This window comes from Harpia harpyja, chromosome 18, assembly GCF_026419915.1.
Source record: "Harpia harpyja isolate bHarHar1 chromosome 18, bHarHar1 primary haplotype, whole genome shotgun sequence".
NCBI classification, from domain to species: domain Eukaryota; kingdom Metazoa; phylum Chordata; class Aves; order Accipitriformes; family Accipitridae; genus Harpia; species Harpia harpyja.
The window spans coordinates 24,991,413-25,017,094 of record NC_068957.1 but is presented as its reverse complement, the minus strand read 5'-3'; the positions used below and the strand labels follow the sequence as shown (position 1 = coordinate 25,017,094).

The 25,682-nt window shown below is 45.4% G+C and overlaps 1 protein-coding gene across 3 annotated transcripts in view; it reads left to right on the top strand.

Moving 5' to 3' along the window:
* The window catches only part of EDA (ectodysplasin A), an 83,552-nt gene that overhangs the window by 43,788 nt on the left and 14,082 nt on the right, over positions 1–25,682 (top strand). For all 3 annotated transcript variants that reach the window (XM_052813662.1, XM_052813661.1, XM_052813660.1), the window contains exons 2-3: positions 6,753–6,858; positions 24,907–24,936. In XM_052813662.1, the coding sequence (XP_052669622.1) occupies positions 6,753–6,858; positions 24,907–24,936 (136 nt within the window). The remainder of the gene's footprint in view (positions 1–6,752; positions 6,859–24,906; positions 24,937–25,682) is intronic.

Below are 25,682 nucleotides of genomic sequence, written 5' to 3'. Positions count from 1 at the left end.
CCCTGGGACCTCGGGCTTCAGGGTGAATAGCTGGCGAGAGCAGGGATGTGGCTGGCGTCCGGGGGGAGGAAGGATGATGGGGAGCCATGGGAGAGATGGAGCAATAGGGATGAGAGGAGTTACGGGCAGTCTTGAAGGAGAGGACCATGCTTCAGCTGTCACGCAGGAAAAAAAGCCGGTGGAGGGGTTTGCTGAGGATGGTGTGTAACCTACTCCAGACCCCTGGGAAGGATGCACGCAGCTGAGCTGGGCTGAAAACACCAGATTTGGGGAAGGAAGATGGGTTATGAGAATTCTGGCTTAGAGCAAGTATAATCTCTACTCTCTCCACCACTATCTCTGACCACGTTCTGGCTCATGGTATATATCGTGTTACAAGAGTTTTGTATTCAGGGCTGCGGCTTGTCTTGCAGACAAGACATTGTGTATAAATTTTTGTCATGTTGAAATGGGAATCATTTACCCTTTCGCTTCTTGCATTTTCATGAGGAAAAAGTAATGATGACAAAAACAAGACTTAAAATATGTTGAATGGGTTTTTTTTTCAATAAAGCAAAGCTACTCCCCAAGCTTCTTTCTAGTCTGTTTGAAAATAAATAAGCTACTTAATTTTTTTTTTTTTTTTTTTTTGCACCACGTGTTACCAGAGGCGAATTTCTCATGGAGGACAATGGGGCTGATATTTAAGTAGCTGCTACTCTGAACCGCAACCTCCGATGGCTGAACTTCAGAGCACCAGAAAAACAACAGTATTGCTTGCAAAGAATGCCTCTACAGAGCTTAAGTCTTGTTATTAGTCTTCTCACACTAATGATCTCCAAAATTGCAAATGATGAGGGAATTTGATTTTAACAATACCATTAAACAATAATGCAAGAGGATGATTTCATGCCTTTTTTTCCTCTGGTGCTTTAAGACATTGTGCTGTAGGAGAGTGTGGGTTTTATTGGTTAGATCTAAAGCTGCCTGGTCTAGCTTTCACATGATTAATTGGAAGCCAACTTTGTAATACTGCATGCAGAGAATTCTTTGGGGGTTTTGTTAGTGATAAATATGCTCTGAAAGTCTTTGCAAGAATGCACTTTTCCCTGAAAAGGGCTTGTGCACCTGAATGCTTGCCTGCTTTTTCCCAATTCTGCTGTTAATCAGGAAGAAGACACTAGTTCTTCTACCAACTTGGCTTTGCCTAAGGAAAAAAATGTGCCTTTTTGTGCATAATTGCATAGGTCGGGTTGTATTTTTCCACTTCTCTCATTTTCAAGTTGTTTGACCATTGGAAATACATTCCCTTGGTGTCCAGTGGATCTTTACTCCTGTAAAGTGTTTCTGAGGGGTGTGCGTTATTTAAGGCATTTGCAGAGGGATGCAATTAAATATGCAAAAGTTAACAGTTATTTCAGCATCCCAGCATTGTTTTTCTAACTGCATGTGGTTTGTACATCCAGCCATAACTCTCTGGTACATTTGGATTTCACAGCCTGAAGCAAGCTTCCTGTTTTATGGTACCTTAAAAAAAAATAAATTGTCAATATAGAGAGATATATCTATGTATTTATACACACGTCTCTCTATTCTTACTTCTGTAGAGTGTGGAACGTCCATCCTTACGAGCCAGATGAGTTTGAGTGGCTGCAGGCTACTTCATTTTGGGGGTTCCCACTGTGCTCCCTTGACATCCCAGAGCAGCTTTGTTCCGCGTTTCCAGAGCGGGTTCTGCATGTGACTGCAGAGAAAATCAGTGCTTTTGCATGCATGCCTTTGTTTTTCTTTATTTTGCTGGGAGAAACCAAGGTAGAACTGATTCATTCTGGTGAGGCATGCCTTTACTATTGTTTCACAGGTTATTTTGAGGGATGGTTTCCCCTGGGATTTTTCCTCTCTTGGCTTTTTGACCTTTTCGCATCCTATAGTGATTTTCTTGATTAAAAGTATGGAGTCATAATGGGTTTACATGGTGTTTCTAAAACTAAGGTAATTTGAGGGCTTTAGGTTGGGGGAGGAGGAAAACGGTAATCGTTCCAACCTTTTCTGTCGCTGTTGCACAGCTGCACAGAGAAAATACGACTTCTTTTTTGGGAGCAGGTATGTGCTTGCCGGACTCCTCAAAAATACTCTTGCTCTACAAGCACAGAGGCTGAGAGAATCAATTCTCCGTGACTCTGAGGACGAGGAGTTTCAGTGAAGCAACGGACCGGGGCGATAATTTCTTTCAGACCTCCCCAGAAGGGATGGATGCCGCAGCCGGGGTGCTCCAGCGAAGCCCTGCCCTGCTCGGCCGGCGCAGATGCGTTCGCACCGCACCTCCTCATCCCCTGGGCTGGGGCCACCCACGCTCGTGGTCCTGCTCCGCCGGCTCCGGCATCTCATCTCTTTCCCAGACCCGGCAAAGGTCCAAATCGCAAGCTGCGATGAGGGGGACGAGCGTGGGGCACCCGAGCTTAGCGGGCAGGTGCCCGTTCAAGCCCTGCAAGTGTGTTTGCTCCGCGTTTCCCTGAGAGGATTCAACTGATAATTTGCGCAAAACGTTTCTGGGTGGTTTTAAAGTGCTGGGAAGCGTTCAGCCGTGGGAACGGCCACAGCAAGTCGACCGAGACGCCTGCCCAGCCCGCTGCTTTGCTCCCCACGCAGGGAGGGAGCCCGCAGAAGCCGTCCTGGTCGCTCAGCGTGTTTTTCAGGCGTGTGAAGCGTTGCTTTCAGCGACCTCCGTGTCGTAGTGCTGTGCTAGTGTCCAGCCAGCAGCATTTCACCGAAGGTGATTTCTCCTTTTGCATCTGTCTGTGTGGCTGCGTCGTGTTTTGCTGGATGGGCGGCAAACATCTGCTCGTTCTGCTCTGCAAATCCTCTCCCTCGTTGCGGCCACACCAAATAACAGGGAGTAGATGAGTTTAATTTAAGGCACAACAACAGGCACCCCTACGTCCAGACCAAAAGCTGCAGAGTCCAAGAGCTGCGAGTGAATATATTAATCGTATCTCAGGGGGGGTGGTGAATGGAAAAAGCGTCGCTTGCTCTTCCAGCCAGCGCAGCTGTGCCAACCGCCGGTCCCCAGCTGACCCGGCGGCCGAGCATCCCCCGACCTCCCGCAGCTGCAGCCCCTGGAACAACGGACCCCTTGAGTCATCGGAGAGAAAATTTGCCTTCGTCAGCACGGGAGCTCACAGCCGCGTGGGGCTCAGCGATGCACTGCACCCGGCAGGCAGCTTGGCCACCCTTTGCCCTGAACTCCGGAGGGTGATCCCGAGCAGCTCCCTCCATCCGGAGAGGGACCTCTCTGAACCCCTGTACGCTGGTCGCCGTAGGTTAAATGCCGTTACTTGCATAATTAAAAGTGCTATGGGAGTAGTTTTTAGGACAAACTCCTCTCTCTGTCTTTTCGCTCGCAGCGGTTGCGTCCGTTAGCAGGCTATGCGTGGAGGAGTGGTGTGTTACTTCTTCAGGAAAGCTCGGTTTCGTGGGGTTGGTCTCAAAGTGGTGTGGGCTCCTAGCTAGTGTGGTCACAGTTGCTGTCACGAGCTATTTTTATTGGTTTTTTTTCTAAAAGGTACATTTCAGTCATTCGCCCTCACTGTCATTTCTCTTTCTGACTTGGTCTTATCAGAAAGACAAAGTTGAATGGATAGATTACTTTTAGCCAATATTTAGTATTTTTCTGACTGCTCGGTGATAAGTGCAATATAAGAATAAAACCTGGGTGAGAACAGAGTAGCAGAGTTGGGTTTGTTCAGGCTGGAGAAGAGGAGGCTCCAGGGAGACCCTCTTGCAGCCTTTCAATATATAAAGGGGCTTATAAGAAAGATGGAGAGAGACTTTTTACCAAGGCCTGTGGTGACAGGACAAGGGGCAAGGGCTTTAAACTGGAAGAGGGTAGGGTTAGGCTGGACATAGGGAAGAAACTTTATGATGGGAGTGGCGAGATGCTGGAACAGGTTGTCCAGAGAAGTTGTGGATGCCCCATCATTGGAAATGTTTGAGGTCAGGGTGGATGGGGCTTTGAGCAGCCTGGTCTGGTGGAGGGTGTCCCTGCCACGGCAGGGATGAGATGGACTGTAAAGCTCCCTTCCAACCCAAACTATTCTGTGATCCTATGAAGATTTGAGCAATCGTCCGTCTTTAAAAAAAAAAAAAAAAAAAAAAAAAAAAAAAGCAGCTCAGCAGTGTTGAATGTATGTTCTCCCAGCTGAAAACAAATAGCTTTGTACTCCACGTTCATGATCTGAAGAGCCTTCTCTGGGGATGAGAGGGGTTGCGGAAGATGCTGCAGGTGCCTGCGACAATTCCAGTGACTGCTAGTAGTTCTGTTTCTTTACAGCATGCGTGGGAGGGTGACATGCAAGAATCCAGCTTACACCTGGCAGGAAAAGAAATCAGTGTATTTATCACTAATCTGCGTGTCAGTGCCCAGATGTGGAGAAGGAGGTGGCATGGTGTGAGCTTACTATTATGCTGCAGCTTTTCAAAATTGTGGATGTTGTCTTAAAATTGTATTTGTAATAGCAGGGAAAGGAAACCTGGTTTTTTTGACATGATTAGGGGTTGTGCCACTACAAAATCTTCTCAAGATGAAAAGTGTTGGTTTTAGCCTTAGTGCCGGGAGCAGGTCGTGTGCCACGTGGCCGAAGGCAGCAGGGTGATGTGGGGTGGGAAGCGGCACATCTGAATGGGCTGGTTCCCCCCCGCTTCATTTTCAGTGCTTTTATATAGCCATGTTTTGTAAAGCTCAAATAAGAGAGTCAAGTAATAACGGCATTCAAAAGCAGCGCTGATGATTTCATTGACATTTTAACCTGAATTATAATGCAATTTGTTCCGTCAATTAGTTCTACAATGTTTCAATTTGATTTAAATAAGCTGTTTCAAAAAAACCCTTCGCTTTTTGCTCATCCCTTGCCCTGCTTTGTTGTGCGGGGGAAGGTACTGGCAGCGTCCGCAGGAGCAGGATGCTCCTGCGCTCCGTGCCTGGGTCCGCGTGGTGGGATGCGGGCAGTTAGGGAAGATGGGCTGTGCCCCTTGTTCTCTCCATTTGCTAAGACTTGTTGTAAATGAGAGCCTCCAGTTCTCCATCCGATGCTGTGACTGGTCCTTCCCTAGGTAGGTAAGTGCCAGCTTTTACTTACTGTTGCTTTTTATGTACACTTAAAAGTATAACTGTGCGTGTGGTGAGGCTGCGGGGAGCTGGTCCCAGGCCATCCCGCAGCGTTTTGGGGTCTTTTCGGACACAACATCATTGCAATGACAAAAATATCAGGAATTGCGGTAAATGCAGACGTGCCTGCGCACAGGTGGAAATAAACTGCTCGGGAATTTGAGAAACACTTTGGGGGTTTCTTTTTGGGGAAGTCCTTTGGTTTCCCAAATCCTGTTCCTGGGACTGCATCAGGGCTTGTTGGAGCAAAGCAAGATGCAAATGTAAAATCTAGTGGCTGCTCATTAGGAAACAGGAATGGGATGCTCTTATGCTGGAAGAAGAGTGGGGGGGGGGGGGGAGAAATAACTTGGGAATAGGCGTTTGTGTGCGGAGCAGAGGGGTGCACCCCCCCTGCACCCCAGCGGGTGGGAGAGGGGAGGCAAGAGCCCCAGGGCATGTCAAAAGCAGCGAGACCTTTAGCAATTATTACTTTTGATAGGGACTTTTATGGCCTGTAGCTTAACGAGCAACTCTTTTAAGTAGCAATTCACGGAAGAAGTTTATTCTTCTCTGCTATCTCAAAGATGCTTTTGATGCCACAGGTTTTGTTCTCAGAACAATAACGCACTTGATAACCTTTGGTATTGCTTTTTTGAAGCCTTTTCGTTCTTTTCTTAGGCTGTATTTGGTGCGTGTGTGTATTGATGGCTTAAATAACGGTGATCGGGTTTCTTCAGCGTAAAGAAAACCCCATCCTGGTCAGAGCAGCCCTGGTTGTTGGCAGGTGCAGTAACATGCAGAACAAGGTGTTTGGCCCCTGATTAATCTTTTGTGAAATTCCTTATTTTTGGACATGGAAATAGCTGGGGAAAATGCCGCTGGTGATGACCCACCGCACCCTGGGGTAGCTGGGAGGACTGGTGAAGTTTCTAAACTGAAATTCCAGTTTCAGGGTTGGGATGTTGATTTAATGACTGTCAAAGAGTTTTTAATGCAGCAACTATTTTTTCATGAATAAGAGGTCGCTACATAGAATTTTTGCCTCTTGGCAAAAGTCATGTTATAAAGATGTACTTGCTCTAGGTTTAAAGTGTTAATTTATGTGGTATCCCGAATTGGATTTAAAGGTCCCTAAAGACCTTTGAATCTCAGTAGCTAATGAGGCTTGCAGAAGAGAGCTTGAGAGAGGAAAAACTTACTGGCAGTGAGTAATACTGGTGAAAGAGCTCCAGGATTGAGCAAGTTTTGCAGAGAATAATTAGAAATGATCGCATCGGCATTTGGGGCATTTGATTCTTTCCAGCTATAGATCTCCCCTGATGCTGCCTGCGTCCGTCCCTGTCCCTGCAGCCCCCCCGTGTCCTGGGGGGGATGCTCCTCCCTGCCAAAACCCTTCAGGTTGTGTTTTCCCAAGTCTTAGACTGCTTCCAAGGGGACACAGCTCCTTGCGGTTTCCCTTGGGATGAGCTGAGCATCTGGGAGCAGCCATCTCGCATTTCCCTTGGCTCTCCCCGTCGGCTCAGCAGAGCTATCCCTAATGGAAAGGATTTGGCGTTCAGGCTCCGAGCTCTCCGCTCGGCTAAGCCGTCCTTGCCAAAGATGCTTAAACTTGTCCTTCTTCTTCCAGCTGGCCTTGCTGAACTTCTTTCACCCTGAAGAAAAGCTGCACGTTGGAGAAGAAGGTAGACGCGTCCGTCGAAATAAAAGGAGTAAAGGCAGTGAAGGGCCAGACGGTGAGTCCCGCTTTGTTCCTTGCTGCTGCGCTTCTCGTCTTCGCACAGCCAAGCAGAAGGCTGACTTTTTTTTTTTTTTTCCTTCCTTCCCCCAGATCATGGTTGTGTTCTTGGTACAGAATTCCGTATGTGGGGGAAAAAAAAATTGGCATCTGTGGCTTTTAATAGTTTCTGTCTGATTTTCATTGACTTCCAGATGAGGAATTCCAGTAGTTCTGATTTCTGCAACTGTAGGTCTAGTGATTTTGTGCAAATTAATGCTACATAGTAATTTTGTCCTTGACTCTTCTTCTCTAATAGTAAGGCTCATTTAAGGCTATAATTTGTACTTATACACCTATATTTGTTGTTCTGTACACTGTCTCTGCTTAAAATCATCAAGTAGCTATTCGTACTCCAACAAACAGCTTGAACATCTGCATTGCAAAATGGTAACTGGGTTCTAACGGCGTTTCACAGCGCAGCAGAGGGTCTCGGGTGGGTTCAAAGCCTGTGTGACGGGAAGTCAGAGTTGTACAGAGCTTGTATTAAGAGAGCGTAGAGTTACAAAAAAATCACAATTATAGATCTGTGATTTCATAAATATAAAACAAGTATTTGTGATATGAACCCCAGGGGCGCTGGGCCTCCTCAGTGGCCCTGTGCGATAGCCCGAGACCTCCCTGGTGTGACGATGCTGTCTGTCCTCGTGGTCCGCAGGGCAGCATCTGCTGCTTCCCTTTGCCGTCACCGTCCCTCGGCGAGAGCATCATCCTCCACGTGTCCTGCTCTGCTACGCCCAGATGCCAAAGCCCTTCTCGTGTATCTGGTCTCTTTGTTTCAGACCTTCTGGCTGGTTTTGGACGTGGTGTCTGACAACGCGCCTGCCCTACGTGGACGGTCCCATTGATGGGATGGGCCATACCGTGATGCAGTGGTACCCGTGCTTTATGCGGGTGCTAAATATTTCAACATGCTACTATCTGATAGGGGTTTTTCTTAAAGTGTTTTAATCTTTAATCCGGGAGGCGGAGGCCGTTCCTGATGGCTGCGAAGGTGCCGAGCTGGCGCAGAGGACGTGGCGGTGGGAGCAGGGGCCGGGCTGTGTGGGTCGGTTATGGCTTTGCAGGGCGAGGGATGGCAGCGGCTGCTTGTGGGTAAAGGTCTGGGAGGTAATGGGGCAGAATTAGAGAAAGGTGGCGATTCCCCGGAGCTCTCCAGGAGCTGCGCTCTGCGTGCCGAATGGCTGGTTCTTCCCGCGGCAGGTGTCCTCTAAAGCCCCTGGATGTCTGAAGGGTGCTTTAAAGTGGAAAATGAACCCTGCCAAAATTATTTCATGCTTGAAGTCATGTAATGACACCTTTTTTTATTCTTCTAAGATCAGCGCCAGAATCCTTAGGTAGAGCATAACTTAGGGTAAGTGCTGTGACATCTTTATTGCAGCAAAACCACTCTCAACGCTTGTTGAGAACATAAGTAATAAATACCGAAAGAAGTAAAACTAACGTCACCTTCAGTCCCTTCCCCTAGCTTGAATCCTGCCTGATTTCAGTATGAGGAATTTTATTTCCAATGCTGTCTTTTCATGATTGTCCAACTACATTGAGACATGAGGACTGCTTCCCGGGTCGAGCTCCTGGAAGAGCTCCCGCGCTTTCCTACTGCAGAAAAGCACAGGTCCGTTTTTATACAGAGAGGAGAAGGGGACTGGATGCCAGGGAAAGTAGGGAAAGAAATAATGGAGGAGTAGCAGTTTGTGTGTGGCTTGATGCCTGCTAAGCCCAAGTCCTGACTGTGTTATAAACCTCTCGGCTAGCGTTAGTTTTCCTCTCCAGCTCCCTGGCTCCATCAGTTTCCCATCTCCCTTGAAGCCTTCGCAGTTTCACAGTGGAAAAGTGTTTCCCTGTGGCTCTGCTCCAAGAGCGAGCTTCGTGAAACTCCCCGGATTCCTCCTCCCCAAAACGCTGACAAGTATGATGCATTTGGTACAGACTCCCTGAGTGATTCCAGCTAAATGTGGTCCATCATCTTTAGAGCCAGTGTCGCTCTGATGCTCAGATGGCTCAGGCAGGATCCAAGTCCTTTTGCACAGACTCCTTGAAATCTATTCCAGTGTCTTCGCAAGTCGTTTGTGTAAGTAGCAAGTTTCCACTGTATGCGAGCAGTGTAAATGGAGTGCTGCAGGCAGATGTTTGGAGGAATTAGCCTAGTCCGTTAGGCTGCCTAAGTGCTGCCTTTCTATTGCCAGATGTGCAGAGAATCGCTGCACGGTGAGAAATAGATGCTGAAAGTTGGTGGACTAAGGAGGGCTTTTCTCATCATCCTTGTGTCCGGGTGAAAACGTGTCCTACTTTTATAACTTGCACTCCTTTCCCAGATTTCATGTTCCCTGAATGCATCAGAGCTGAGTCACTCCAGAAACGTAGCACACTTCCACCGATTATATATGTCTTTTTGTCAGTTAGGGGGTTTGACCCCGTAGCGTGATGGAGGTGGGGAAAATTGCCAGAGCGACAGGTCATTTTCCCAGTGGTGTTAGCAAGGTGGGTTATGTTGGCAAGCAGTTACTTCGTGTTTGGCCATCTCAGTTTTATTAGGTAGAGCAGTATTTAACAAGTGTAAGCTGTCAGGGTAGGGATTGACCTTGTAACAACCATAAAATCAATAAATAAACACAATAGCTTTCTTGTGCAACTCAGGCTGTTTGGTTTAGACCTACATGAAGGAATCTTACTTTTTAGAGAAGGACAATGAATCATTGAAAAAAATAAATAAGATCATGTCACGGTACTGATAACACCGTTTTCTTCATGAGTTTTGCAAAGGGAAAGTTGATCAAATCTTTGATCTCCAAAGAGCCTCCAGAAGATAAAAGTGCATGAACTATAAATTCCCAGAAGGAAGGAGATGTGCTTTCCACTTGAGGCCTCACTAATATTTGTCTGGAATTAATTTTATGAACTTTCAAGTCCTTTCACACATGCAGTGAAAGACCAAAGTGATCCAAGTGTGGAAGCCGTGGTTGGAGGGAGGCTGCTCAGTCCCCTTCCACGGCTGTTTGAGTCCTGCTCGTCTTGGTACCGACAACGGGATGGCTTTGATGATTTATAAATGTCAAAGATAACACGGTTCCTTTCCTAAAAGTTTTTGCTTTTAGGAGAATTTGCTTTCAAGTCATTTGCTGTGAAAGGGGTGGTTTTGAGACAGGTCAGAGCTGGTCCCGTGGGGCCAGGGGAGGGTGATGGCCGTGGCCGTGCCCAGAGCACGGAGCCAGAGGGACAGGACACGGGAGGCCACGAGCAGCAAAGCTGCTTTGGTGCCTCTTCGTTGCTTGCCGAAAAACCCCAAGAAAAGTTGTGTGCAATAGTGCAAAGCTATCGGTTGGATCCTGTCACTTCCAAACACGACTCCGGTATGTCAAGGACTCCTCCTTTGAGGACTCCAGCTTCAGTCCTCCTACCCACTTGTCGTGTTTTATGATCATGTTTGCTTAATTTTTGTTTGTGTCCCTCCACGCACAGTGCCCTGGAACCTATTAAACAAGCCGAAGTCGTGTCCTGGGACGCGGTGCCTGCCCGGCTCCCCTCTCCGCTCGCTGTCTGTCCAGCCCGGCTCTGGCGTGGGTCACCCTGCCACGGGCAGACGGGATTAACGGGAGGCTGATGCCTGTCCCAGTCCTGAGGAGCACAGATCATCTTTCAAGCCAGCTTCCTGTCCGTGCCACCAAAACCAACATTTGCGCAGCTTTAAAAATTGCCGCGATTTTTTTCTGCTTCTCAAGGACCAGGATTATCCCCTTTCCAGCTCCATTTTACGGTGTTCTTTCTACTCGGTGTTACCGACTCCACCTGTCACTTAATTTGCTTTAGTTCACTAAAACTTGACCCTCTTCAATGTCTTTTTTTTTTTCCTCTCTTTTTCCCTCTTTCCTTTCTGTCTTGGTGTATTTATGCTGCTGTGGAACCGCTGTTGCTCCCAGATTAACAAATCATTCTGGAGCTGGTAATTAGCAACAGTTGTGCTAAAAGGAACCATCAAGAATGTTAAATTAGTCCACTTTTAAATAAACTGTGTATGAAATGTTAGATCTCTATTCCCAGAGCACCAGTAAAAATGCTGCTGGCTCTTTGCTAACAAAGCCAAAATATGGGAGTAGCATGGTTGTAACTACAGAGACAATTCCGTGCTCTTGAGGTTATAAATAATGACGGAGCATTTACAAAGCAGATGTCAATAGGACTCTTTAAAAAACATTGTTTTAAAAAAAAAAAAGCAAACTAGTTTCTTTTTCTCCTACTTTCATCTCTGTTCCCAGTTAGATCCCTGCCGTGCTGCTTTCCTGGTTTGTTTGGTTTTTGCTTTTTGGTTTGGGTTTTTTTTTTTTTTTCCCTTCCTAGATTTTTTCATATTGAGCTTGGTGAGAAACATAAGTGATTGTTATCCATTCTTTGATTTGGAGCATGGCAGCTGGGAAGAGGCTGAGCAGATGGCTGTCCTTAAGCTGACAACAATTTGGTTCCTACTACTTTGGCAGACCTTACTGCCGAGGAAAGTCCTTGATGAGAACTCATGGGTTTCAGTGCTGCAAATGGCTTTTGTTGAAATGAAAATTAAATTCTGGGAGAGCAGAAGCTCGTCTCGATCCCTGCTTCTACCTGGAGCTTTGGAAGTGATGCGCCAGCTACGTGGGTTCAGCCTGTTAGTACTCGCTTGGTGGTTTTAGGATGGTTTGGGGATGGTTTAGCAGGTGGCTGGTGCCAGGGTCTGGCCGGGGGTGCCTGGGTCCCTCCGTCCCCCCGGGCAGCCCCTGGTCCCGCAGCCGACCCAGCAGCGCTGACGATGCAATAGGGCTTTTCTTTCTTTTTTTTTTTTCTTTTCTTTTCTTTTTTTTAAATATCTAGATCACAATAGCAACTTTTCCTGCCGGCTTCCTCTCCTTTGGAAAGGGCAGGTTCGTCCCTCTGCCTCCAGAACAATCGGTGCCTTTGTGTCGGCCCCGTGCAATTCCCCAAAGCCCAGGCATTCCCAGAAACGCAGATGTATGAAGGGCGATAGAGCCTTATTGTGCTCCGAAACCATGGTGATGAGCACTCGGTAAATACAGAACATTTCCTGGATACTGGAGCGCAGGAGACAATCCCAAAAGAAAAGCTCACCACAGAGTGCTTGCACTTAGTGATTTCCCCCAGAATTTCTCTGTGATTTCCCCCAAAATGGGAGAAGGGGGGAATTAAGATGATGTTTGAATCTTCGTGGACAGTCTCCATCCCTTTCCTGTGATGTTGCTGTCAGTACTTGTTATTACTATGGTAAAATTAAGAACTACAGCTCATTTACAGATCCTTACCTACGTGTTATACCTATGCTTATGATAATAAGGCAGGTAGCTGTCTAAGTTCTTATACCTCGGGCACTTTTCAGCCACGAAGGTACAGTGATAAATATATAGGTAATGTATTTTAGACTAACGTCTTGTGTCTGTGCTCATTTCTAACCAACATTTCCACTGAGACAGATCCAGAGAAGCTTAACAACTGGCTAAAAAGCCAGAATAATGTTTAGGTGCTGGTTTCAGCTCTGTTACAGCAGTGGTAGATTAATACCATGTCATTTCTGGAAATGAGTGAAAGCAAAGGTGAAGATGATGTTAAAGGGGATCTTCTGGCTTTAGGTATAACTTTTAAGGGAATAAATTTTTAGACAGCTGAAACATTTTCAGCATGTCCTTGGTTCAAACTACTCTGAATTCATTTTTTTAATACTGAAATTACTTTGAGGTCAAATTTGCTGCCGTGTCCATTAACGATCTTTGCTGAAGCCTGTCTTGGGAAACCATAGGCAGTTGTTTGTCATCCAGGGACATGATGTGGTAGATACCCAAGCAAGGCATAATCTGAGGGAAGCTCCATGTAGCCCAAGGGCATTGGGAAAGCGGAGGTGTAAACATCTAGGCTTGAGCCAACATGCTACTTCAGCTTAAAGATTTTGGAGTCACTTTCTGTACCTAGAAGGCGTGTGTTGCTGAAAGCCTGAGTGGCGACGTTCATTCCTGCAGTGTACGTTGAGGGTGATATTTTCATGAGGATGTGCTGCATCAGTCAGCAGGAAGGAACCAGGGTCTGAAAACTGATGGAGTCCGGAATTCTTCACTGAAGTCTGGTATGGTGCTGTCCCAATTGGCTATTAAATATTAAAAGCAATTAACTTGCTGGGAGAGGTACAAGCCTAATTGCGCGGTGGCCGTGATGAGGAATTGTTCCAGGTCACAGGGTTCACAGTGTAATGGTCGATGTGTCGTGATCCATACGCAACCTCCGTTTGCCCCCTGTTTTCTTCACCAGCCCTTCCAGTTGTGATCTGGATTGTTGCAAAAGAAATCCTGCTTCATTATTCTTAATATTTGCAAAGGCGTGATTAGGTGCTGTTGATTTGTTCCATCCGTAGAGCTGCTCTGGTGTGTGTTTGTCCTTCTCTGGTACCTCCTGTCTGGTTTGGATAAGGTGGTGGGATGACCGCTGGAAGATTTTGAGATGCCGAGGATATTCAGAAGGCTTGAGAAGGAATTCTCTGGTCAGAATCTCACCTTGGGTTGCATTTTCAGATACTTGCACTGATTCCGCTTTTGGGTGGATTTCAGAGTTGTCCTGAAGGATCCTCAGTGCGTAGCCCACAGTGTGTGCGTCAGCAGGCTTTGCTGAAACTTGAACTAAACTTCTAAGCTTTTTTTACAGCTGCATGTTAAGCAGGGACCAGTGTTATTAGAAGTCACTGGTGATTCCGTATGAATTCCACTTCTGAAAACCGGGGCTTTTCATAACGCCTCAGGTCAAATACTGAACTTCAGGAATCTCAGATAGTTTCTTCTGTTACAAAACATGGCCAGGACTAATGAGAGGAGAACAGATGTTCCAGCCAGGCAGGAATGCGATTGCATCGGAATTATGTGTACATCTGAACTATGGATGCCATGCACCAAACATTGTAAATGCTGAACTCAACTAGGAGCTAGTGATTTCTTTCCCACAGTATGAGAGGCTCTATTGTCTGTCTTGCTGAAGTATTTGCAGCTGAGCTTTGATTTCTGTGAATAAACTGGCTCTCTGGCCACATTCACCGAGTATTTTGCAGGCAGACACAAGTTTGCTTAGCACATGCTCCAAGCCCATCTGGTCGCAGATCAGCTCTAGCACAAAAGCTGAGGAACTGGTGCTGAGCTGGATCACGTATACCTTTTGGAATGGCCAGGTATGGCAGTCCAGGCTCAGGGTCCTGCTGCAGTGACTACGGGGTATCTGCCTTCTGCGGATCTTGGGCTGAATAAGCTTGTTTTTCTGTCTGTGGGGGCTGGGGTGGGACTGAATAGCCAAACGCAGAGCTGCTTTGCTGGGGATGGGAATTGTGAAGTTGTCTTCAATTTGTGGCCTGTCTGGGCACTCGTTAAAAATCCGCTCAGTTATAGTAGACCAGATACATTAGCTATAAGAAAATTACTGTTGCCCAAAGCTGACCACCACCACCACCACCACTGGGAAACTCTTTGGGGAAAAAGTTGTGAATGAGGCACGGTAGTTGCATGTTTTCATTAGGGCTTTGTTGGCCATGATGTATAGCAACATTGTTGGATTTGTAACTCATCTCGTTAATGCGAGCAGGATTTGGTGAGGTCTGTTAATCTGTTTGAAATGCTGTGAATGGGTAAACTCAAGAGTTGGCTGAGCCAGGCAGCGCTTTGCTGTGTCATGACTGCTGCAGGGACTTGACTTTGGCTTCCCGAAGAGTGGTGGGGTCTCTCTTGGGTTTCCTTCAGACCCCTTTTCAGATTCATACAAATGGAAGTACATGTATATGCACACAGATACATCTTTGGATATAGATCCCATGCTACTCCGTGTAATTAAACCGTCAGTTTACAGACAGCTGTTCAACGCTACAGAGGTTTTCGATCCAATTAGGCAGAATTACATACGGGAGGAAGAAAAACATGTGAAGTTCTACAGGGATGAGACAGTCGAAGAGATTTCCTCCCACCTGCCCTCGATTCCTTATGGATAGCTGTGGTGGGGAAGAGTGCATTTAAAACATCCAGCAAACAATTTCAGAGAGCCTTTCGTACGCTTGGTTAAAACCTTGCTGCAGCACCACTTGGGAATCATTTCTACTGGAATTCATGACATATGTTAGTTGTTTATCTTAGTGGGATATGACTTAAAATGTCAGAATGTTTTGTGTTAAGCAACAACCAAATAAAACAAACAAAATAAAAACACAGCTGTAATACTACGCTTTAAATTGTTGAATTCAAATATGTGGTATTGATAAAGTAAGCAATAGGGTGCAGTGGTGTATAGAAAATAAGCCTTGCGAGTCCAGCCAGCAAGCCAAAAAAAGCCTTGAGATACTTGAATTAGAAATAGTAATGTTGTTTGTCAGCTCTGCTGTAAAGAACCAGCATTTGGAATCCAACCTAAGTGCCTGAAGGAAAACAAAAGGCACATCATATTCTTCTTCCATAGCCAGTGAGAGTGTGGAAAATGAAATATGATGGCCACAGGTTCTGGTGTGAACCCCAGGAACTTGGCTGGGACTGATTATGTGGGAGCAAAGTTAAGAAGGGTGGAGATTTATGTTTGATTGGGTTTTTGTGTTTTTGCGAAGGCAGTGCAATATTATTTTGCCAGCAACAGTGGCTCTGTAGTTAATTGGGAGCAGGGTTTTGTCTTTGTTCATGAACACATTTGCGCTGTGGTGTGCTTGCACCTACTCAGTGGAGACTGAATATTGTTATTAAAAGCCTTCATGGTATCAGTAGGCTGTCCTGGTACCTTGCCACCAATCCCAAAGTGGACCTGAATGGGATTGAGGAGAGAAATCAATTTGGTTGTTCTTTACGTTGTATAAAGTGATGGAAATTCCTGTTGCAGTGAGTCAGGATACCTCTGCCTTATTGAGAAAGCAGTGAGTAGTGGTGATTAGCAGAGCTCTGGCTGTTGGAGAAGCAGAGCTGAGGTCGTGGAGTAACGTAGGGTGGAGGGGACCCCGGGAGGTGACTGGATCCAGCCCTCTCCCCCAAAGCGGGACCAACACCATGACAGAGGTGACAGACTTCGAAAGGACGGTTGCTTTTCCAGCCTGGTGCTTCCGTGACCCTGGACCTATGTTGTTCCTCATGCCAAAAAGCCCTTAAGAGGTACACAGGGCTGGCGGGTCTCTATGTGCTCCAGCGCGGGTCCCTTCAAACAGCAGCTGATGACCTACGAGTCGCACCGTCCTTTTTAAGGTGGAAAAACCTGGTAAATGCATGAGAGCAATTACATTCGTCTTACTCCTTCCCTCCTTTCCAGCTGGGGCAGAGGGCAGTTGGTCAACAAGGCACCTTTACCTGGACCAGTGAAACAGGTTGTTGACTGATGGTCTCCTAGGTCTGTCTGTTTTGCTTGCACTTCAGTTCTAATCATCTTGAACTGCAGTAACTACAGATATTTTTTTTCCCTTTAATATGATTTGAAGATCAGCATAAAGTACATCACAACCTACTGTCACTGTTGGCCATTATGTCTGTATATTTGCATTTAACTGTCCTCCCATTCCTTATGAGCTTGACCAAGTTATTGCCTGATGTGAAGAGTCCTGTTTTTTAATTGTCAAACCAGGCAAAAATATCTCTTGAGCATTGCCAGGAGAAAAAAAACTTTGGCGACAGCAAAAAAAACCTGTTACGTGATGAGATCTTACATCGTCTGAAGCTCTCTGAGGAAGAGAGGTTGTGGCTCTCTGGCATCTAGTGTCACTCCAGGGACTCGAGAGATGGGGCAGGGATGAGCTGTGACTTCTCTCCATTTGTTTTCAGACCGATAAGCTTGAACTGGGGTCTGGTGTATGGGATCAGAGGAATAGGGAGGGAGCAGGCTGGAGCAGCATCTGATCATCTGGATGACACATGGATGTAGGCTTGTCCTTTGACGGATTGCTCAGAGAAGAGCAGTGAGGCAGCAGAAGGCCACTCTCATACCTAACTCACCACAAGAGAAATGATTCTCAGCCTTTGGTGTTGATGCACAGGCTCTTCTCAGACCCTCTGGCCAAGCCGCACAGCGTCCCAGAAGTGTCGGGGGAGACCGCAGTGCAGGATACTTCCCCTGGAGACACATGGAGGCATGTGAAAAGTCGGTAAAAGAGATGAAGAATAGCCTCAATAAGTGGATGTAGGCAAGGGAGTGCCTCAAAAGAGTACAAGATGAGCTGCAAACTCTTCTTGATCTCTCGGGCTGGAGGAGACTGGCTTTGAGTGTTAGGCAGTTTAATTTAGCACAGCGGTGGGGTATCAGAAGAAGTGTCAGCTCTAAATTGGGTCCAAGCCAGTCTTGGGGACTTAGCAGCCTATAACTCCAGAATATGACAGGGCTACCACTAAGCAAAGACTTCTGAAATGTAGGGCCTGTGTTTCTACTGTGCACAGAGTTTAAGTTCAGTGAGGGTAGAGCAGGCTGGGATGTCCTCCAGGCGTGACTCTTGGTATTGCCGTGGAAGGAAGATGCTGTTAGGTGAAGGACAAGGAGAGAACGCTGTTTCATGGGATGCTGGCATAGAGCATCTCAATTTAAGATGTCACCAGAAAAAGACAATTAAGGGTGACTGTGTTCACACATGAATTTTGAAGAGTTTAAAATAAATGGAAACAAAAGCAGAGAGAGAAGCAACAATGGTCGTTAAGATAAAACTGAATGGCCTTGGGCTCTGCCTACATACTAATATATCAAACAGCACTGTTTCATCCATCACCCACTTTGTACAATGAGGTCACCATTCTGTTATGTAATATATTCACTATATTCTGCTTTATTGAAATTAGTACTAGCCTTGTACCAGGGACATTGCATCCCTAGCTTGGATTCAGCCATTCTGCCTGTAATTGCAGGCAGTGTCTTTCCCCAACACTTAGCAGAAGACCTCCCTTCCTCATCGCCCCCCCCAAAAAAAAACACTCTGACAAGGCATGCCAGAAGTTTTGAGTAGCATATGATGTGTTTTACTTCTGGGATATTTTCCTAGATCTACAATTTATCGTATTTTCTAAATATTCTGGAGTAATAACACCAAAGCTGCTCTTCAAGATCTGTTGCCTTTTTCTCTGGAATTGGTGAAGAAGCACTTTCTTTTTCAGGGAAGGCAAAAAATTTATCTTGTTTCAGTATTAGTATCACTGACTGATATTTCAGTAGGGTCCAAGAAGCTTTCATCTGGATAGACCAAATTTCCTGAAAATGTTGAAAACATATTGGTTCCAAACCTCCCCCAAAACCACATGTTCTAGATTAAGCATGTGTTTGGGAGCTAACATCCTTCTTTCCCCAACTCCGCCATAGTCTGGCATTAATAACGCCACACTTAAAAATATTTGAAAAGCCTTACATATCTCATGCCCATGTGAATGAAGTAAATATCATTACACCAGTTCTGTAAATGAAACAACTGAGTTCCGGAGGTTTGACTAAAGTGGAGTTTTTTGATGTTATTCATTGGGACAACTTACATCAAAGAAGGTAGTAGATTCTGCATCGCTTGAAATCTCAGGTAGCGCTTGAGCTTTTCTTTCCACCCCATCCACCTGTAGTATTGGTGAAATAGAGATAGAGGGGTTGATGGGAGGCTTAACGGGTAGGACTTCTTTAATACTTGGTCATCATAATGGTTCCTTCTGGTCTTAAGGTTTGCGAAAGTTGACAGGACTGGTTAGTTCCCAGGCACGGGTCAGGAACGCGGTAACATTTTAGTAGCTGCTTTGCCCCTCTCTTTTTAGGAAGCCCCAAGTGGCAGAGAACTTCCCTCCTGGAGAGGTGGAAACCTGCACAGCTGGAGGGCACTTGGTGGTCAGAGCTTTCTGTGAGAGATGGAAACACCCTGCATTGCTGGGCTGAACGGTTAGCAGGACTTGAGTCCTGGGACGCTCATCTGCTGGACTGCAGAGGCTGGTTGTCACGCTCGGCTTCTGTTTTCATCTCCATTAGTAATGGTTTCCCAACTAATGTCCAGGAGCTCGTTTCAAATTCTGTTAGCTATCTATTCTCCAGAAGTTACTGGTGGATTTGGGCAGTATTCAGAGCTTTGTCTGAGATTTAGCAAGTAGTCTCTTTGTTAAACCAGATGGTTAGTAGGATTTGGAAAAATATTTACACGAATTTCCATAGCTGTTGAGAACAGTGATCATTAAATCTGATATTCTTCTTCCAACTACAGCCAGAAGCTCATACTTCAAAGAAAAAGCTGCGATTTTTTTTTTTTTTTTTAGTGCACAAAGACAATATAGTTTTTAAAACAGGCATATTAGATAACTCACATAGAGCTCCCCGCTTCTGTTTTTATCTTCAAAATTAGATGTTCATCTTGAAAGTAGCTGTGGACTTACTGATTTCAGGTCACATTATGCTTGTTTTATGAATGAGTGAGAAGCGATGTGACGTTTCTGGAAGACACTAACATCTCATCAGTCATCAAGATTTTGTCTCTGATTCTGTTTGTAACCTGGGCTGAGGATAACTTGTCAGTACCATCTTCTCATCTCTCGGAGGCAGAGTGGTGATGGCAATATGGAGATGGCTCAGTTGTATTATCTGGTCTTAAATATTCCCCAAACCAGAGTCGTGCTTAGGTAACAAGATTGATGATATACTATAGTAACTTAGTGCTAGGAATATAGAAAAGGGATGCCTTAATAATCTTGGGGTCAAGCAGTGAATGCTGAAAACAGGTTGGGTACCTTTCCGAAACTGGTTGAACACCTTGAAGACATCAGTAGATGTCTTTGTTCTGAATTGAATGTGGATGCTGCTAGGATATGGTAGTGGCACTCATCAACTTTGTTCTGCTCTTGCCAACTGAGAATTTGAGAGAGTTCAGCAGCCTTCCTAGGTACTCGTCCTTTGTTTGACTGATTTCTATAATGGTCAACCTTTTATAGGTTTTATATAAAATAAGCATAATTACAAAGATCTGTTCCCATCAATAAAACCAGTTTGAACTGTTTTGCAGGAATTTAAACTATTTCTTGTTAATCCACACACACAACTAATAAACAGGGTTTTTTTAATATACTATTTATATCAGCATATGTCCTAAAGAAGTTTTTGATATTTTTGTATTTATAGTAAATCATAGCAGCGCGTAGCGTGCAGAAAGAAAAATCAGGGTGGAGGGGAGGGGAGTAAACTCTATTAATCTTTATAAAAGAAAACATGTCATATGTAATATCCTCGAGTTGCATCACCATCTGTTTTTTTCTGAAGCACTTGGAAATGATCCAGCAGATGCTAGGGCTGCAGAAGCTGGGGACTAGACCGTGCTCCCTGAAGCACAATTAGATGTCTTCTGCTGCTTGCTGGGCCACAGGTGCAGTTTTACCCAACAACAACTCATCTATTGCAAATTTTTTCTTCAGCTTAGGTGAGAACCTTGCATCTGAAGTGGCTCAGTGCTAAAACCCGTGGCCGTAGTGCTTCTGCTAGGAGCAGTGACTTGGCATTGCTTGGAGCCTTCCCCTTGCAGATAGATGCCCAGCTGGATGGCTCTGCAGGCAGAAGGCTTCCAGGGTGGCTTTTTTGTTTGGGTTGGGGGTTTTTGTTATCATATAGAGCTGCCTTTTCCTGCTTGAACCTTTCCCTCGAACTTTACCACTCTTGCTGGTTTTATATTCCCTCCTTTTCTGTTACCATCCCCTTTTATTTTCCCAACAGATGTGGAAAATAAGCTGTTGGAGAAGTCTAGGTCTCAAGCGCTGTTCAAAGCCAGGGTCTTCAAAAGCCCAACGCGCAGCGTTGCTGCTCTAACACCTTTGCTGGGGAAATCCCGTCCTGTGATGAAGAACTCAGCTGGCAGATGATAGAACTGGCCAGAGTTATTACAGCAGGAGTCGGTGGGCTTTTCCTACAGGAAATCCAGTGAAAGAGATTATAAATTTTAGAAGTAGATCAGGTAGCTAGCTTAAACGTTTCAAGTCAGGCTAGCAGCCTTCTTCATAGCTTAGTAGCTGTGGCTTTAGTAGTTAGGCAAAAATAACCTCACCACTTTCCAAAGGGACTGATGAACTTTTGAGAGACTTCTAAGCAGTGACCCATGACGCCAGAGGGCTTGCTCTGAGCCAGAAGACCCCCTCCAAACCTGTGCTCCTCCTTCTGGAGGTTAGAAGAAGCCTTCTCGTTCCCAGCTTAATGGTCTTGGGGAGCAGTTTGCACATGTGAGGACATGCCAGTGCTGTTCTTTGAGCCCTAATAGGTCTTCTCCCTCCGTGCCCATCACCGTAGCCTTTTGCAGTGGTGCTGTCAACCCTTTCCCAGCGTTGATGGCCAACCAGGCAAGCTCTGCTTGACTACTTCTTGACCTTCCCAGGAGCCCTTCTGTGAAATTGTTCTCATTTAAATTGATCTTTCTGTATGTAGTTGATCAGGATTGACTGCGTTACTCCCAGGATTTTCACTCCTACCTACTGAGTGGCATCAGTATTGCCCCATGTCTGCTGGAGGTGTTTCCACTGATCTTTTAGGATTGTATTTCTGCCTTTCCTGGCTGTGCGACAGCAACTCGGTACGTGCAGACGTTGTCTTCCGCAGCTCCATCTGAGGAGCTCCACCATCCAGCAGAAAAGTTTATTATTCCCCATGTATATATAATTTATAGGACTATGCATTTTGTATGACTGAATCTCATTCCGTGCTTATTACGCTTCAAAGCCATCCAGCCTGTCCTCTCTGATATCCCGGTCCCCTTCTGTATTAACAGTTCTTGTCAACTTCCCCTCCTCTGCAAAGGAAAGCTAAAATGAGAGGTGGAATAGAGCTGACAGCTCCTTCAAGGAGGGATTAGAGCATAAGCATAAATGTAATTTCAGATGAAAGACAGGACATGTAGAAGGGGATGGACTTTCCTAGGTCTGGGGTCCGGTTTGACCTCAAACACGAGCAGACAGCCTGCGGAAAGGAGGTGGGAGATAGGTGGGATTGGTACAAAGAAGTAGTACGACAGTCGAGCACAAGCACATACGGAGAAAAACAGCTACGCTTGTGTAGCTGTCGTGATTAATACCAGCAGCCAAGGCCATGGGCTTGATCTCCAGTACGTTCATAACAGATACTTAAAGGAATTCATGAGGAACAGAGGTGATGCCAGAAAAGTGCAGAAAAGCAAACTCGAGGTTATTTTTATAAAGAAGGAAAAAGAGGTGCTGAGGAACAGCTGACCGGTCAGGTTGCTCTCAGATCCTGCCGGGACTGGAATAAATCCTCAAACGTGCTGTGGTAAAGCCCCTGAAAACAGAGGCGAGAGCGGTAGCAGACAGTGTTGATCAGTGGAGAATTCTTCAAGTCAAACCAATTTCCTTCTACAAGGAGATGGCAGGTCTTGCGGACTCCGAAGCAGCAGTAGGTATCCTGTAACTTGTTTTTTTTATAAGGCTTTTGATACTGTAGAGGAAAGTAGTGCACATGCCTATAATCCGCATCTTGGAGCAAAAAAAAAAGTGTCTTTTCATAGACCTTCCTTGGAATCAAGTCATCTAATGGCCTCCGTGAAACTACGCTAAATAAACGTGGGTGGTGTAAAAAGGCTTGAGACAGGGAGCCTCTCTGCAGGAGGAGTGGGATGGTGAGGTGGCATTAACGGTGGAGGAGGAGACTTTAGGAAAGACTTACGCTTGCCTAACTTGTAGGTATTTAACCTGCTCCATCAATGAACAGATAACCAGTGTGTCGTATGTGTTCAACCCCTGCAGCATTTAACAGGCTTTATTGCTTAAATATTGGGGTGTGGCCTCAGAAAAGCATGGCAGAAAGGATTTTTTTTTTTTTCCTCTGCACATAAATGTTGGGACAACGTATATCAATTAAAGTTTTCAAGCCTTGCACCTCAGCACCTTTCGTACTGAGGGGAAGATAGATCTGGTATTTTGGTGGCACTCTGCTTCTCAAACTCAGTAAGAGACTTTGTTACGGTTTTAGACTAAATTGAGAAAGAGCCGATGAGTTTACCATTTTGAGCAAAAATGAGGAAAATTCTGTCTTCTGGTATATCGGATGAACCTTATGGCTCCCTGCTACAATTAAATTATCCACCCCCTCCTGTTGGGAGATGAACAGATGCAAACCCCAGAGACTCAGAAGCTCCCAAGGCTAATAATACTGTGTTTTTTTCATGTCAGAAGTATTTTTGTGTTTGTCGAAAGATTCACTTGCACAGCCGTAACATCTCTCTCTGCCGTGCCTGGAACAGATGCGTGTGTTGTAATATAGACTGTGAACATTGACATCGCATGTGGTTCTCATTCCTCCCATTCATCTTTGAAGCTAATTGGTTCCATCCATTTCAAATGTGTTTGGCTCGCCACAGCTATTTGTACTTTCACTCTGGTTATAGCGCTAATGGTGTGATATATATAACATGAAATAAACTCTCGTGACTCCGAGGTCTGAAGAGACACATACACAGCACTTGCATTTCGCTTGCTGTGTTGGGTTTTGGGGTTTGGGGTTTTTTTTTAAATTATGTCCCCCAGACAAGTTCTTTCTCTTCACTGAAAATGTTATTAACTAGCTGGTCTCTAAGATGAGGGCTGGCGGAGATCGCCAGCATGATTGCGGCTCATTCTGCATCGCGGGAGCTCAGAAAATGCAAAAAGAGGAGCCTGTCGGTATTTACCAAACAAGATACTGGGACTGGCATTGGTTAGAAACCTATGGCTTGTGCTATCTACATGTTTTAATACTGTGAATGTATGGATTAACAAAAAAATAGTAAATTAGCAGAAATAATAAATTAGATAATACCATAATTTTCCCATGACCCAAATAATTAAATTCATATTCCTGTTGAAAAGGCATCAGTAAGGTTGCTGGGTATTTCTCTGGTGCTTCTCTCATCTTTACTCTAACTAGCCATGGGAACATGGCACTTCTGTACTAATTGGTAATTTGTCTTTCTCTACCACTGCAGACTCGAAGCTACCTCCTTACCTTCCATTCATTGTAAGTGTATCTCAGTTAAAGGTGATTTCAGTCTTTGATACGTGTTTAAACCCGGATTTTAGAGGGATTTCACTGATGAACAGCAAGGGAGTATTTGGGGATTTTTGCAGTTCATTCCCATCCGTGATTAATTTTTGAGGAAGCAGTGGAACATGTTTCACACTTCAGCCTCTGCTCAAAAAGTCATGTAGTTTCTCAGCTTCACTATAAATATTTTCATTTCTTGCTAGGGAGGCTTGTACTCCCATTGTTTAAATAAGCCAGTTCATACTAATTCTTTGCTATTGGGTTTTTTTGGTATTTTATTATTATTTTTAAACAACTTGGCTTGCAAGTGTGTGGGTTACTGCTGAGAGCTGAGTCATGCTAACTTTCTTCTAACCTGTCCTCATCGGGAAGTAAAGTGTGTCAGCTTTAAATGTTAAGCGTGGCGATTTCAAGCTAACAGAGAAAATTCACGTATGGCCGCACAGACCACAGATGCATCCGTTGTCCACTTGAAAAATAATCTGCTGCTTAGGGATCGTATTTTTAAATGGGTTCTGTTGAGTCTCAGGATTTCTGCTGTCTGAAGGTTTGACGCGCTGTACTTCTGTCAGTGACTTCAGGGGATACCTACGGCAAATCTCGGGGCAAAACTCTGAGCAGTGTTCAGCAGAGCTGGAACTAAGCTGGTATCTGGGAGTAAAGCTCTGGCTCAAGGTTGAAGAGCATCTGTCACCTGAGCTTTGCCGTTGGCCACGAGCAGATGGTTTAACTCATCTTTGCAGTAAGGGAGAGAGATGCCCACCAAAACTCACTCACTTGTGTTATACCAGCCACGGGTTGCAGGTCTCAGAGAGGGTAAAGCAGATCTGGGTCTCGGTAAAATCGTTATACCTTCACAGCTATTGTTTGCAGAAAACAGAAAACTCTACATACATCTTTGGCTTACCGGTTTTGTTGCCAGTTTTGTTCCAGCTCTGGAGAGGCACCCTCTGGGTCGGTGGGTGTTGGTGGCAGTGGGGATTTTCTAAGATTAAATGTTCACTGAATTTCACTAGTTTTCTTTTTTTCTTTGTAGGTCCAAGTTCAGTCAAAAACAAGAAAAAGGGTAAGTTTGAGTTTTAATTTAATTTTCCTTTCTCTGCCTCTGTTGTGTGGCTAAGAATTCTCTTTAGCCAACATGGAGTGACGGGTTCCCTCTCCGGGGAGGGCAGGGATTGACGTGGTCCCACAACCCAGACCGTGAGCTGCTCTCCTGTACCCGCACTGCCACGGCAGGACTGTGGCGGGGGAGCATCGGCGCTCATTAAAGCCTTCCTTGAAAGCTAAAGGAAGTTAATTGCGTTGTATAGAAGTAATTCTGAAGATGCTATAATTAAATAGTTGAGTCAGGTACCAGCTATCGAGAGCCACTTGCTGTTTGCTAGGTCATCTCTGCCAAAACAGCTTTAGCTTTCATCCCTGTCCTGCCCTGCATCTTGCTGCAGGTTGGGGTCTCCTTCAGACCCACCAAAGTCAAGGTAGATACGCTCTGCATCTCACTTCTGGTTGTGTATTAACCTCAGAAGTGTTATTTTATGTGTCCGTTCTGAGTGTTGGTCGGGCCGCGGGTATTTTGTCTGACACTCTTACGTTCCCCAAGGGGTTTGCAATGGGTAATTAGGTATTTTTTAAAATGCGTCTGTGACTTGGGTTATTCGGGAGGCAGCCCTGTGTTTCCATGGGGTGCCTGATGCCGTCCTTGTTTGTGTAGGACTCCTGGGGAATGGTTATGGTCATACACTTGCTACCAGGAACTTGAGCAAATCAAAGGATCTGAGTTGCTTTATAAACTTTCCCTCAAAAACATGCTGC